We start from the raw sequence: 15017 nt of genomic DNA on the forward strand, positions 1-15017 counted from the left end.
TGTGACCTTGCATGGGCTCTCCTTGGAGAACGAGGGCACAGTCCCACAGGTCAAAGACAAAGACACGTCTGGGAATAGATGGAGGCAGACCAGGCAAAGGAATGCTGGCCAGCTCTCTAGGAGAAACGGATTTCACTTCCAACAACTTGCATGGCCGAGGTCCATTTATGAGGGTAAAAAAGGTCTTTATGAATCATGTAAGAATAATTTAGTTGTTTGATAAACTGTGGCATTGAATTATTCTGGATTAATATTCTTTTATTTGAAGACTTCATTATCTAATCGGATAGAAATTGAGAGATTGTCTCAAACTTTCCAAACCATACACAGGGAAAGGTAAAGTGAAGCATTTTTAGTTTTAGCTTAAAAGGAGTAGCTTGTAAGTGAAACTTACATTGCCAATTCACCAAATTAAACATCAAGGACCCAAACAGGTAGAGTTTATTTAGTGAAAATGCTTGTGTCAGGGGGAACCACCTAGACTGTAGGCTGGTACTAAGGCAACAATATTTGGTTGCGTCCCTCCCTTCCACGGCAGAGAGCAATAGGCCACAGGGGTTCTTAGCCCATAAAATCACCACCAGTGGGGTCCACTGACAACCGGGATAAAATCAAGAGAAAGAGGGAGAGAGATAGAGTCTGAAGTCCTCCCCATTTGCACACTCACCTTTCAGGGAGCAGTTGAGGAGAATCCTCAAATCTGAGGACATTGGTTAAAATGCTTGGCTCTCCAGCTGGCAAATGTTCAGGAATCCCCTGCAGTGCTTATTTAAATACAAAGATTCTGACCTCTTCCTCTTTCTGGTTCACAGGTTAGAAGTGGGGCTCAGGAACATTTATTTTTAATAATTACTTTTTTGTTGTTTGTTTAAGACAGAGCCTCTCTCTGTCGCCCAGGCTGGAGTGCAGTGGTGCAATCTTGGCTCACTGCAACCTCTGCCTCCCAGGTCCAAGCGATTCTCCTGCTTCAGCCTCCCGAGTAGCTCGGATGACAGGCATGTGCCACAACATGTGGCTAATTTTTGTATTTTTAGTAGAGATGGGGTTTCACCATGTTGGCCAGGCTGGTCTTGAACCTCTGACCTCAAGTGATCTGCCCACCTCAGCCTCCCAAAGTGCTGGGATTACAGGCGTGAGGCACCGCACCTGGCCAATAATCACTTTTTTTTTTTTTTTGAGATGGAGTCTTGCTCTGTCGCCCAGGCTGGAGTACAGTGGCGCATGGTCTCTGCTTATTGCAAGTTCCACCTCCCAGGTTCATGCCATTCTCCTGCTTCAGCCTCCCGAGTAGCTGGGACTACAGGCACCCGCCACCACACCCAGCTAATTTTTTGTATTTTTTTAGTAGAGACGGGGTTTCACCGTGTTAGCCAGGATGGTCTCCATCTCCCGATCTCATGATCTGCCCGCCTCGGCCTCCCAAAGTGTTGGGATTACAGGCGTGAGCCACCGTTCCAAGTTAGACTTTCCCATGACAACTGGGAGAATTTAAGTCTCCGTTTTCAATCAAACATTACTTGGGGAATAAATAGGACTTAGCACATGGAAAGATAGAGGAAGCTGCTTATTATTCTCAAGTACATAATTGATTTACATTTTACATCTTTCCACTTACATCTTTCGTAAGGAAATTTATAAATTATATCCTATGGGATCGATTTAAAAAGAAATAAGCTTTAAAAATATATGTGCACAGTTACTCCTTACACATGTAGATAGAATAGCTCTCTCCACTCCTGCCCTCCCCACTGAGGGAAGATAATTTTGCTTTCATCTGATAAAGTAACAACCATAGCTTTGCTATAGCTGTTCATGCAGCTATGCTTTATTGCAAATGCCAAAGCATGACATGGGTTAGACCCGGAGTTCCAGCTCAGCCACCAGGCAGTCTCAAACAATAGCCTTTGATATCTCAGAATCTCAGCTTCTTCATTTACAAAATGGGGTAATGATCCCGGTCTTATCCACTTTGTGGGATTACCATGAGGGCTAAATACAATCACGTGGGGGGAAAGGAAAATGAACTGGCTTAAAAGGAATTATTGTCATAAGATGGTATTGATTTCCCTTCTCATACTGGCCCTTTAGCTTCCCATTTTATGTTTTAAAATTTATTAATTTTTACAATTCTTTCTATTTTTTGAGTTGGAGTCTCTCTCTGTCACCCAGGATGGAGTGCAGCAGTGCAATCATAGCTCATTGCTGCCTCCAACTCCTAGGCTCAAGCAATCCTCCCACCTTAGCCTCCCTAGTAGCTTAGACTACAGGTGTGTGCCTCCATGCCCTGGTTATTTTTAAATTTTTTTGTATAGATGATGTCCGGCTCTGTTGCCCAGGCTTGTCATGAACTCTGGTCTCAAGCAATCCCCTCGCCTTGGGATTACGGATGTGAGCCACCACGCCTCACCCGAGCCTTCTACTTAAAAATAAAAGTCCTAAGGAGGACTGAATCTGTTTTTCTGAAGGAAACCCAATGACTTAAGAAGAACACAGACCATCACAGAATGCCCTAAGGAGTGGTTTCCTAAGGCAGGAGCCCCATCCTTTCCATGAGAAGTTGCATGAAATTGTTTGTTTCCAACTCATTGGTTCTACTCATTATGAAGGATTTCCAGGCAGAGCATTTAATTCATGCCTTATGTGGTCAGCTCTGTATTCTGCTCCGGCAGGATGCAAATAACATATGAAAGTCCGAAGGGGTGGGGCTGGGCCCAGTCGCTCGGTTGAGATTCTGAGGGTGCTAATTTTACTAAGTGGGCTGGGCTCAAGGTCTTCCCTGCCATACCTTTTCAGGTTAGCACCCCATCTTCTCTCAAACTCTGTTTTTCTTTTTTGTGTATTTTGTTGCATGTGGAAGAGCAATATGGGAGTAGAAAAAAAGGTTTTGGGCCAAATAATGCAGTATGGTTGGAAATGCTTTCCTTGTGCAGATTTGGCATAAAAATAAACTTCTCCGGGAGAGGGCTGTTGGTGCTTGTTGTTCATTAATATGCTGAAATGATTTCGCACCCCCCTCCCATTTTGAAGGTTCTTTGAGGCTGATTTCTATTCATTTTTTTTTTTCTGGGAAAAAGATAAAATGGGTAGGGGGAGAGGTGCGAGGGGGCAGGATGTAGAACTTATGCAGTGTAGAACTTTTAAGAAATACTACCGTTTGTGTAGTTTTCTTAGTTACATAAGGCTTAAGGGCTTCATTGTCTCTGCTTGTGGATTGGTGTCTTCACAGGAAAAAAGACATTTAGGGAGGGTTTTCAAGTGCTGCCAGCTAACCTTATGAGCTCTTGAATTGTAGTTAGGGAATATGGGTATATTGGGCAGGCTCACTTGGTCACTGAAACCTGCCAAGCTCACACATCACTGGTGAAACAACACACACACACACACACACACACACACACACACACACACACACACACACACTCTCTCTCTCTCTCTCTCTCTCTGGTGTACATGTAGGACTACTTCTTTTTCAGAATTTTTGTTTTAAGCATTGTATGGTGGAGTCCATATTTCATGTGGATACAGGTAGGTAAAAGAAAAATGCTCTTCCTTTTTGGTTTTAAATTAGAGAATCCCTTGAGTAAAACCAAAACCCTAGGTTAGGATGGCATTTAACCAACTGGGATGGAAACGGCGTAATATCAGGGATTGTGCCGTTGACAGCTGAAACCCTTAGTAAATTGACTTAGTGCCTAGCATGGAATAAGTGCCCAGCAATTATTAGGTGACCATTGATTTGGGAAGGCTGAGGGTTTGTGGGCTCGTGGCCTTGAGGGTCGGTGGGTACCTGGCTGGGGGTCGGTGTAATCCACAGTGTAGCCATCCAATTGTAGAAGTTCCTGAGGCTCCGCTTTCTTCTCCCGATAACTGCACATGGCAAATGTGTACTGACTGACCTGTTAAGGAAAAGCAGACTGTGAGATTGACCCCTAGAGCCTGTCTTCTCCAAAAAACCCTCCCCCATGTTCTCTCATCTGAGGATCTGGACTGAGTGGTTGGGTTCAAATTGAGTTTTGCTACCTCCTGGCTGTGTGACGTTGAGCATGTTACTTAACCTCTCTGGTCCTTTATAACCTCGTTTGTAGACTGGATACAACCTTAGAACCTACCTCTTTGGCTTATTGTGAAGACTGAATGAGTTCACATGTGGAATGCACTTAGAGTCTGTTCCTGGCACTTAGTAAGTGCTTGATGAAGATTAGCTATTATCATTATTGCTTTTAATATAATTGGGTTAAGCTACATGCGATTGCCATTTTTGTAGGTCAAAAGTGGTTAAATGACAGCAATTTTGTATGTTCTACCTAATGTGACTGTGGCCTTGGCTGAGACTGCTATGCTTGCAGATACAACATGGGCCTTTTGGTCAGAAGTTAGAGGCTAGACATTCATTTATTCATGCCTTTTTATTTTAGTATTTCATTTTTTGCACCATTTTGATCAGCGTCAATCTACGTGTTTCATCCTTTTCTTCTTCCTGCTGAAGGAGTACTTTGGTTGCTTTGAAGTCTTCTTTTCATCTCAGACAAGTGCAGGAGTGACACTCTGTCACAAGCAATGAGTGCTTGATCGCTAGGTGCCAGTCACAGTAGAGCAATCCTCAGCCCCCCCAGTGGCGTGGCTGTTGTCACTGGTGCCCTAATGGCAGCCCTCACTCCATCGACACAAACCATGCCAGTGCAGGGCGGGTGCTCACAGCTGCAGGCCCGCCTTCAGGACCCTGTCGCTCTAGTGCATCCAGACCCAGCACATATACTTAGCATTTCTACATCTGGCTTGTCTGCAAGGAGCCCGTGGGAAAGCAAGCATCCTCCCAGCTTTGGGCTAAAAGCTCTCAGGCATATTTACTATCCATGGATGTCAAATGTCTTGGAGAAGGAGTGCCACATCCCTCATCCCTTAGTTTCCTTTATTAAAAGAGACACTTTCTAAGTGAACTTTGATCCCAGCGGGGGACATTTTTAGCCTCTTCTACAGTGAGATTTGTTTTTGCTGTTTTAATGGTGATACGAAGTTGACGTTCTTGAGCGCTACATGCATCTCCCCCACTGTCTGAGGCGTGAGGGTCCCAGTGGAGAGATGCAGAGTGTCCGCAGGAGGATGTTTTTGGTAGTTGGTTTGTCTGTTGCTGCCCTCTGTTGGCTCCTGATGGAAACTTTACTGCCCCACTTGGGTTTCTTCATAATGTAAAGGGTTTGCAGAACTTCTTCCTTATATCGCAACGCCAGGGGAAACCTAAGGCTGGGTCACTGAGAGTATTTTCATAAAGAAACACATATAAATTATTGTAATAAAGAAAATAACCAATAACATACTCTTCTCCTAAAATGGAAGGATAAGAGTGTAGGCTGGGGGTTCCATGGGCCTGGGGTCCCATCCCAGTTCTGTTAAAGCTGTCTGTTCTCTAAGCCTCAGAGTCTTCATCTGTATTTACCGGCATCTTATTGTTGCTAGAGAATTGAGTTTTACATACCATGTGTGATACCCATAGAGCAAACACTTCATATACATATGCATTTTTACAGGCAGCTTCCTTGCATTCGACACACATTTTAATATAGCGTAGCTCAATAGGTGGATTTACCTACTGGATTATAAATTCATTGAAGGCAGGTCTAGGTAGTCATATGTCTTGATTGTATTTTCACTCCCATGAGCAAAATCTGCCATATAATGGACATTCACTAGTTGACTCTGATTGGTTCTAGAAAGTTGAGTACATACAATCCAATCAAGAGGTTTTACCCCCCAAATTTACAGGGTATTCCAAGTATAGCACCAGGCCTTTCCAACTTGTTATTATTGATTCTAGGGATAACAGATTTCCTGTGACCCTTTGCATGACAATGATCATAGATATTGCTGGAATGGTTATATGGAGATTTTTTTTTTTTTTTCTTTTTAGATGGAGTTTTGTTCTTGTTGCCCAGGCTGGGGTGTAATGGCATAATCTTGGTTCACCGCAACCTCCGCCTCCTGGGTTCAAGTGATTCTCCTGCCTCAGCCTCCTGAGTAGCTGGATTATAGGCATGCACCACCATGTCTGGCTAATTTTGTGTTTTTAGTAGAGATGGGGTTTCTCTATGTTGGTCAGGCTGGTCTCGAACTTCCGACCGAAGGTGATCCGCCCGCCTCGGCCTCCCAAAGTGCTGGGATTACAGGCGTGAGCCATCGTGCCCAGCCAGATTTTTTTTTTTTTTTTTTTAACCTGGCATTTCTCATCTGGCAACACGAGAGATGACATAGTTTGTTAATGTGATTGGCCAAACAGAGTTGCCGACACTCACTTGAGATTAAAAAAAAAATCACAACAGAAGGGTGTTATTTCAAGATTTATGCATTTACTATTACTACATGGTTTGGGCTTTTTGATTTTTTTTTTTTCCTTTTCTATTTCAGTGGCGTCCTTCTTGGAGAGCTGTATGCTGATGCCCTCTTCTGGTTATATTGCTAAAGTCACTCTTGACAAACTGAACTGGTTTGAGTTGGTAAACCAAATTGAGTTGGTTTATTGGGAGCGTCTTGATTTAGGATTTTGCAATGTACTTTAGGAAATAAAGGAGGGGAGAAAGAATGATTTCTCTTTGAATGATTCTGATTATTGGAAATTTTTTGGGGAACCTCAGTTTTTCTAGAGCGCTTGAATGGTGGGAGAATTGCAAAGATTTGGAAAGCTTTACATTTATTTTTTACACTTCCACAAGACCACACTCAGTAAAAGCCATTCCCAATGAAATGCATGTTCCTCTGTCATAGAATTCTTTTAAAACTGTATTTTGTTGACGAAAAACTAAGGAGGCAGCGAGCACTGTTGTAATAAAGGCACGGCAGAGCCTGGAATGCATGTTAGAAGTGAGAAAGTCAGCCATCCTTGTCAGAGAGCCTGGCCTACAACAGAAAGCATAAAAATCTAGTGATCTTAAACAACCAGCAGATATCTGAAAGTGCACTTTGGAGAGAAGGGCATAAAGGACTATGTTTTTCCCATCCTTGGGATTTTCAGAGGGTAGGTACCTTCTCATGGAATCATGGGACAGACAGTTGGGACTTCTGAGGGAACAGTCAGCAAGGTTTTATTTTAAAGGTGGCTGCACCTCAGATACACCTTTAAAAACCCTTAGCTCATTTCCAGTCACTTGTTTAAACTAGAGAATGCTTTGAAATAATGTTCCTTAAAGAGCGGGTGGCGGGCTGGGCGCAGTGGCTCACGCCTGTAATCCCAGCACTTTGGGAGGATGAGGCAGGCGGATCATGAGGTCAGGAGTTTGAGACCAGCCTGGCCAACATGGTGAAACCCCCTCTTTACTAAAAATACAAAAATTAGGTGGGCATGGTGGCAGGCTCCTGTAATTCCAGCTACTCTGGAGGCTGAAGCAGGAGAATCGCTGGAAATGGGAAGGCAGAGGTTGCAGTGAGCTGAGATCGCACCACTGCACTCCAGCCTGCCAGAAAGAGTGAAACTGCATCTCAAAAAAAAAAAAAAAAAAAAAAAAAAAGAGTGGATGACAGCAGCTGCCTTTATTATTAGACAGTGTGTGTGTGGGGTGAGGGGGTGGATTAGGTTGTTAATATGTAGCTACATTCTTTAAGTCAGACCAGAATCAGAAACTCAGTTCAGAGTAGGTCTTAGGATTATACATTTTTCATAATTGTCTCAGATTCTCTCTCTCTCTCTTTTTTTCTCTCTCTCTCTCAAAATAGGGTCTTGCTGTTGCTCAGGCTGAAGCGCAGTGACACAAACATGGCTCACTACATCCTTGACCTCCTGGGCTCAAGTGATCTTCTTGCTTCAGCCTCCCCAGTAGCTGGGACTAGAGGCATGTGCCACCATGCCTGGCTTTTTTTTTTTTTTTTTTTAATTTTTTTTTTTTGGTAGAGATGGCGGTGTGTAGGGGGGGGTGATATCTCACTATGTTACCTAGGCTGGTTTGAACTCCTGGGCTCAAGTGATCGTCCCATTTTGGTCTCCCAAAGTGCTGGGATTACAGGCATGAGCCACCACACCTGACCAGATATCTCTTAATACATGCTAAAGTGTGAGAACCACTGTTTTAATATATAGGAACTGTCCATAACCTCTAAGATTGACCCTGAGTTTCAATTATAGTTAGCAAGTAGATTCTAGTCATGAGATGAAAAGGTTAGACTTTTCTTGTCCCCAACTCTCCCCTCCCCTTCTTCTTATCACCTATAGGAGACTAAAATACTTGGACATAGAACAGTAGAATGTATTTTGTCTAAATCCCCTTTCCTTGCTTTTACCATCATTCTTTGAAAATTAATCAGCTGTTATTTTTACTGAACGCTGGTCACTAGCCCTTGTCCAAAATTCACATACATATTTTAGAAAAGCGTTGTTTATAATAGATGCATTCATTCATTCAACAAATACGTAGGTAGTGTGTTCGGTTTGGGGACTATAAACATGCAGAAAACCAGACATGATTCCTGTTCTCATGTCTAGTGTGAAGGTAGACATTAATCACGTTATTTCAGAAACGTGTTATCTTAATAATGGCAAATATTAAAAAGAGAGGTATATCATACTGTAAGAGCTTGGAGATTTGGTCTAGATGGGTGGTTGGGCAAGGAATTCCTGAGGAAGCATTGACGGATTGAGCCAAAATCTGAGGATGGAGAAAATTTTTATGGTGTGAATCACACAGTTCCTGGAGACTAAGGACTATTTTTAATGTGATGTAGTTGCGAATGAAGGATCACAGTGTCTAAATCCTAGATTTCTGATTGGCACTGAAGTGAAGGCCATTTGGTGGAGGAGAAGGAGAATAGATTTTAGAGTCATGCAGAACTGGATTTGGTTTTCAGATCCATTATTTTCTATGTGAACCAACACAGTTCAATTAACTTTTCTAGGACATGGTTTTGTGATCTATAAATGGGGATGATGACAACATCTGTGAGACATTTCCTTTTTTGATAATTAAAAGAGAATTTATTTCTTGTAGACATGGGGTCTCACTATGTTGCCCAGACTGGTCTCAGACTCCTGGCCTCAGGTGATCATCCCAGCTCAGTCTCCCTAAGTGCTGGGATTATAGATACAAGCCACTGCACCTGGCCTTCTGTGGGGGCATTTCTTATGTGTGCATGCAGGGCATTCATTGCCCTCCCATAACTGAATCCTGGTCTTCCTCTGGGAACCACTCTTTTTTCAATTTTCAATGCAAGTGGTTTGTGTGGGCCTAACTGTATGTCTAGCTGGAAGTACGGTGAGTAAAACACTTGTACTGGAACAATTGGAAACGAAAAGTTTTCTCTGGGGCTGGTAAACTTTTGTAAGGCTTGAGCTGCCAGAGATCATGCCTGAGAGTGAAGTCAATTCAGAGGAAATCAGAGCCAAGGGATTACATATATTGAGAGACAGAGGCTTGATAATATTGTTTGAGTCCTTGATCTAGCCATGACAGAAGACTCTCCAGTTAATTACTAGTTTAATTAGCTAACCAATACAATTCTTCCCCTTTTAAAACTTAAGGTTGTTTGGGTTGATATCTGCCATTTGCAACCAGAATATAAATATAAATGTCTTCTAGAGCAATTATGGAGTTGAGTGGCAAAAACAAACATTCAGAGCTACAAATTCTTCAACTACTCATATGTCTTACAATTCATTTTTGTGGTTAATTTATTTCAATATTGTATTCCCAGGTGACTACTACTGTATTCCAAGGCATTATGTATTATCTAACAATATTTTGTCTTGTTCTGATTTAGCTATTTTTCTGAAATCTAGAACATAATTTTTGGTAACATTCTTAGTTGGGAATCAGAAACAGAGGAGCCATGTTGGTTCTAGCTGAGTAATTCAGTTCTAGAACATTCTTTTAAAAATGTTTTATTTTAAAATGTTTTATTTCCATCGGTTTTTGGGGAACAGGTGGTATTCGGTTACACGAGTAAGTTCTTTAGTGGTGATTTGTGAGATTTTGGTGCATCCATCTCCCAATCAGTATACACTGAACCCAGTTTGTAGTCTTTTATCCCTCACCCTTTTCCCACCCTTTCCTCCTGAGTCCCCAAAGCCCATCGTATTATTCTTATACCTTTGCATCATCATAGTTTAGCCCCCACTTATGACTGAGAACATTTGATGTTTGGTTTTCCATTCCTGAGTTACTTCACTTAGAATAATAGTCTCCAATTCCATCCAAATTGCTGCGAATGCCATTAATTCATTTCTTTTTATGGATGAGTAGTATTCCAACATATATATAACATTCTGTATGCATTGATCTCTTTGGGTGCCAGTCCTGTCTAAGTGCTTGGAGTTACTGAAGGCACTTGCAATCAAAAGACCTGTGTTAGGTTTCTTTCTTTCTTTTTTTTTTTGAGAAAAATTCTCGCTTTGTTTCCCAGGCTGGAGTGCAGTGGCGCAATCTCGGCTCACTGCAAGCTCCGCCTCCTGGGTTCACATCATTCTCCTCCCTCAGCCTCCCAAGTAGCTGGGCATACAGGTGCCTGCCACCACGCCCGGCTAATTTTTTGTATTTTTGGTGGAGATGGGGTTTCACCGTGTTAGCCAGGATGGTCTCGATCTCCTGAACTCGTGACCTTGTGATCTGCCCGCCTTGGCCTCCCAAAGTGCTGGGATTACAAGCATGAACCACTGTGCCTGGCCTGTGTTAGGTTTCATATTTGGCTGCTTATAAGCCATTGACCTTGGGCAGGCCACTTAGCCACTCTGAGCCTTAGTTTCCTCTAATGTGAAGTTGAGAAAAGCCTTGTCCTCACTGTAGTACAGAAAGGTTATGAAGACCAGCTTGACGAACACTGTGTAAACTCTAAGAAACCGTATAAATACAAGTGATTATCCACATTATTAGAGGAACCACATAATATTACTGTTTGTATAGTGCTAAAATGGGGGGAAATATCTCAGAAATTATTTGAACACCCATCAAAACAGTAGATTTTAACCAGAAATCTTTTTTTTTTGAGAAAGAATCTTCCTCTGTCACCCAGGCTGGAGTGCAGTGGAGTGATCTCAGCTCACTGCAGCCTCCGCCTCCCGGGTTTAAGTGATTCTCCTGTTTCAGCCAACTGAGTAGCTGGGACTACAGGTGTGCGCCATCATGCCCAGCTAATTTTTGTATTTTTAGCAGAGATGGGGTTTCACCATGTTGCCTAGGCTGGTCTCGAACTCTTGACCTCGTGATCCACCTGACTCAGCCTCCCAAAGTGCTAGGATTACAGGCATGAGCCACCATGTTCAGCCACTGGAAATCTTTTGATCATAGAATAAAAATATTTTTAAAATAAAAAGATGATAGCGTTAAGACTTTCTAACCTGATATGGGTGATAAGTTGGTCTGTTTTCACTGCTCTCCTTACACACACAGAGTGGGCGTTCTGGCTATCCAGTGGTGCTCTATGGAATTGGCACCTTTATCATTAGTGTTGATTTGGTCACATTAGAGTTACTAACAGTAGTAATCAATGTGCTTGGTTCTCACCGTGGACCCGAGGGTTTAGAACAAGGCCCCAGTAATTTCTTGACTCAGGGTACTGAAGGCCCGTTTCCCCTTAATCTCTGGATCAGGGTTTGCAGCCAACCAAGTTTATAGGACATATATTGGAATTTCAAGGAACATGGCAAGAGGAGGCTTTATCATGCCATTTGAATATAGTCATCTATTTAGCTACTCTGATGCTTGGTTCCATAGAGAACATAAACTCAAAGAGGGTGTCCTCTGAAGGGAATAAGACCTTTCATTTAAGCAGGATAATGACCTCCAAGGCAGTGTTTCTCCAAGGGTGGCCTTTGGACCACCTGCATCAGTATCTCCTGGGGTGCTTGTTATAAGTATGGATTACTGGGCCCCACCCCAGACTTAATGTATCAGAGTCTTCTGGATGGCACCTTGGGGATCTGCATTTTAAACAACACCTGATGCAGATGGTCCAGGCCCACATTTACAGACATCATCTCATCGCACAGGAATGCTTGAATCTCTGGCACAGAAGCTCCTTGCGACTGCTTCATTCCCTTCACAGGTGGTAGGGTAGACTCTAGCCACCTCTATAATAATTTTAGCTCTGATCCTTAAGAAATGGGAATTGCTACTTTGGTCCAGCACTCCTCTGAGTATGTCCTTTATCCCTGACTAGTAGAAAGTCCCTTTATAGCTAACATTTTGTTCCCCAAGACAGTAGCACTAATAGGAAATCTCAGTCAGGGAGAGTTTTAATTGTTACGTGTTATAAGCAAAAATGTAGACTCTATGTGTACATGTAGGAGATGAATTTTGAGGAGACTAATGTTGGATGTCCTCTGTTCGTCTTTGTTTTTTTCAGACAATTTTCCTTGTTTTAAATCTAATGTATGAAATCATAATTGCATTGGAAATTGTGTGCTCCTAGCTCTCTATATAAATACGTTCCATAAGATCTAACATCTGAATTGAAAGACACAAAGATTCAGTAAGTCACTTGGGTAGATATACTTTCTGTTTGGTGGTTTCCACACTGTTTTCCAGGGAGTTCCCTCTAAGGCTGCCCAGGAGCAGGGGTGGGGTTCGGGGAATCTTCTCCCTCTCCCAGAACCCTCACCATTCTGCAAATTGAACCAGGGTGGTTCTCTGGGTTTCATGTTTGCATTTTGAGTTTCAAAGTAAGGGTTGGTGGCTAAAGAGAAACTGAAAATTGCTTGTACATATGACTGAATTCAACATTGCATGCAGCTGTTGGGGGCCAATTGTCACCACTTGGACTGACATCCTTTTCTTCAAACAACCTGGGACATTTTAGCTTCCTCTGCATTGGACCAGCACTGGCGCCTTGAACTTTCCTCCTGCAGCTCTGATGGCATTGGGGTTGTTTCAAAGGGAGTGTATTTTTTTCATTATGATATTGATAAAGTGCTTCTAAATGTGATCACTTAAATAGGGGAGAAGAAAAAAATGGAAATAATTTAAAAATAATGCAGTATTTTCTGGGTGTGCTAGCAAATTGCTTTTAGACATTGTTGTGGTGAATGGGACAAGAATTGAAAGAGAAGACCTGAGTTGTCACCCGGGCTCCCCCATTATCTTTGTGATGATGGGACTCTCATGTCACCTCTGTGTGTCACAGAGGTTGTTAAGGGAGAAATCTGATTCAGGCTGAAACAGATTTTTTTGGCGGGATGGATGTACCCAACATACCTTGACAGCTCTTTAAAGTTAATGAGAATCATATGTACATGAAAAATTTCTCAGAATTCTGAACTTATTTTCTCCTGCCTTTCTAGGAAAGATACTGAACTTTAGATGAGAAGTACCCTTTTATGATTCTCAGAAGTGAGCACAGAGCTTGCTTTTTAGCTGCTGTGTGACTTTCATCTTCTCTTGGTAGAAGGCTCAGTGTGAAGGCTTTAACACCTGTGTTCCAGTTGCCTGAAAAAATCATTCTCTCCCTTTTGGTTCTCCCTATACTTACTGTACAGACATGGCTTTACTGATGTTTTCCACACATTTCCTCTTGTTTTTCCTGAAGAGTTTCCTCTCCCGAAATAAGAGGTCATCTACTTCTCCTAAGTACTTAATCATATCAGAAGTTCTCAGAAATCTGAGAATGGTTGTCACCAGCCACTTCTCAGAGCACATGATCTCTTCTTTTTCAGCACCACCCAAGGTATTGCCTGAGCTTTTCTCCTCTCTCTTCCTTTTTCTTTTCTCTTCCATGAACATTTCCTGACTGCCTGTGCCAGACACTGGGCTAGGGACTGTGTATGAGTGTGGTGGAGGAAAGAGGGAAGGGCACAAAAAAGAATCAGAAACAAAACTGGCCCTGAAACAGTGCACAGTCTATCGGGGAGGCCAGGCATGCTCCCAAGTGATTCCAAGAGAGACTGCTGTGCCAAGTGCAATGAGAAGCACTGAGGGGCGAGAACCATGCATGACTCAGCACTGCTTTTTTTTTTTTTTTTTTTAGACAGAGTCTTACTCTGTCTCCCAGACTGGAGTGCAGTGGCGCAATCTCCACCTCCCGGGTTCAAGCAATTCTCCTGCTTCCGCGTTCCCCGCAGCTGGGATTACAGGCGCAAGCCAGCATGCCTGGCTAGTTTTTGTATTTTTAGTAGAGATGGATTTTCACCATGTTGCCCAGGCTGGTCTCAAACTCCTGAACTCAAGTGATCCACCCACCTCCGCCTCTCAAAGTGCTGGGATTACAGGCGTGAGCCAGTGCTCCTGGCCAGCACCGTCTCTTTTGATGTGTCTTGTCTTCCCATTTACATTGTATGCTCTTTAAAGTGGATACCAGTTATTTTTACCTTCCCAATATCCATTTCTCCTTTTGGTAATGGCATCCTGATTTTGCATGAAAGACAATCCAGTGGGACTATCAATCCAAGTGCCACCCCTTCTTCCTGCTAAAAGTTGGGAGTGAACAAGTTTGGACTAAACCAATTCTCCCTCTATGAAATTTGACCCTCAAGGAGAGATGCAAGGATGGAAAGTGGTCAGAGCCAGTCTGTCTCATGACCACACCAGAAGTACTGGCCATGGTTCCAGGACTTGTGATGGTTAATATAAGGTGTCCACTTGGTTGGATTGAAGGATGCCTAGATGGCTGGTGGAGTACTATGTCTGGGTGTGTCTGTGAGGGTGTTGCCAGAGAAGATTGACAGTTGAGTTGGTGGCCTAGGAGAGGAAGACCCACATCCAGTGTAGATGGACACCATCCAATCAGCTGCCAGTGCAGCTAGAACAAAACAAATCCTAACACAACTTGGATTTCTGGAACTATGCTGGCCCTGTTCTTAACATGGATGGGTAATTCAGACTTTTTCACAATTCTATGAGTTAACTCCAAAGCCTTCCATATATTCATTTTTTAAACCTTAATTAGCTTGAGTCTATTTCTGCTGTTTGCATATGTAGAACTCTAACAGATTCCTTTCTGGGAGCTAAATACCAGACCTTAGTTCTTCTCTATGTCCTCTCAATGTGCTCCACACAAAGTAGGTGCTGAATAAATATTGGCCAGTTAATAGTCTGAGGAAATGTACTGCAAGC

The 15017-nt window shown here is 42.7% G+C and overlaps 1 protein-coding gene across 13 annotated transcripts in view; it reads right to left on the reverse strand.

Annotated features, from left to right (window-relative positions):
• The window catches only part of CADPS (calcium dependent secretion activator), a 483498-nt gene that overhangs the window by 158731 nt on the left and 309750 nt on the right, over positions 1-15017 (reverse strand). For all 13 annotated transcript variants that reach the window (XM_015130515.3, XM_077993272.1, XM_077993270.1 and 10 more), the window contains exon 10: positions 3788-3896. In XM_015130515.3, the coding sequence (XP_014986001.1) occupies positions 3788-3896 (109 nt within the window). The remainder of the gene's footprint in view (positions 1-3787; positions 3897-15017) is intronic.

This window comes from Macaca mulatta, chromosome 2, assembly GCF_049350105.2.
Source record: "Macaca mulatta isolate MMU2019108-1 chromosome 2, T2T-MMU8v2.0, whole genome shotgun sequence".
NCBI lineage: Eukaryota > Metazoa > Chordata > Mammalia > Primates > Cercopithecidae > Macaca > Macaca mulatta.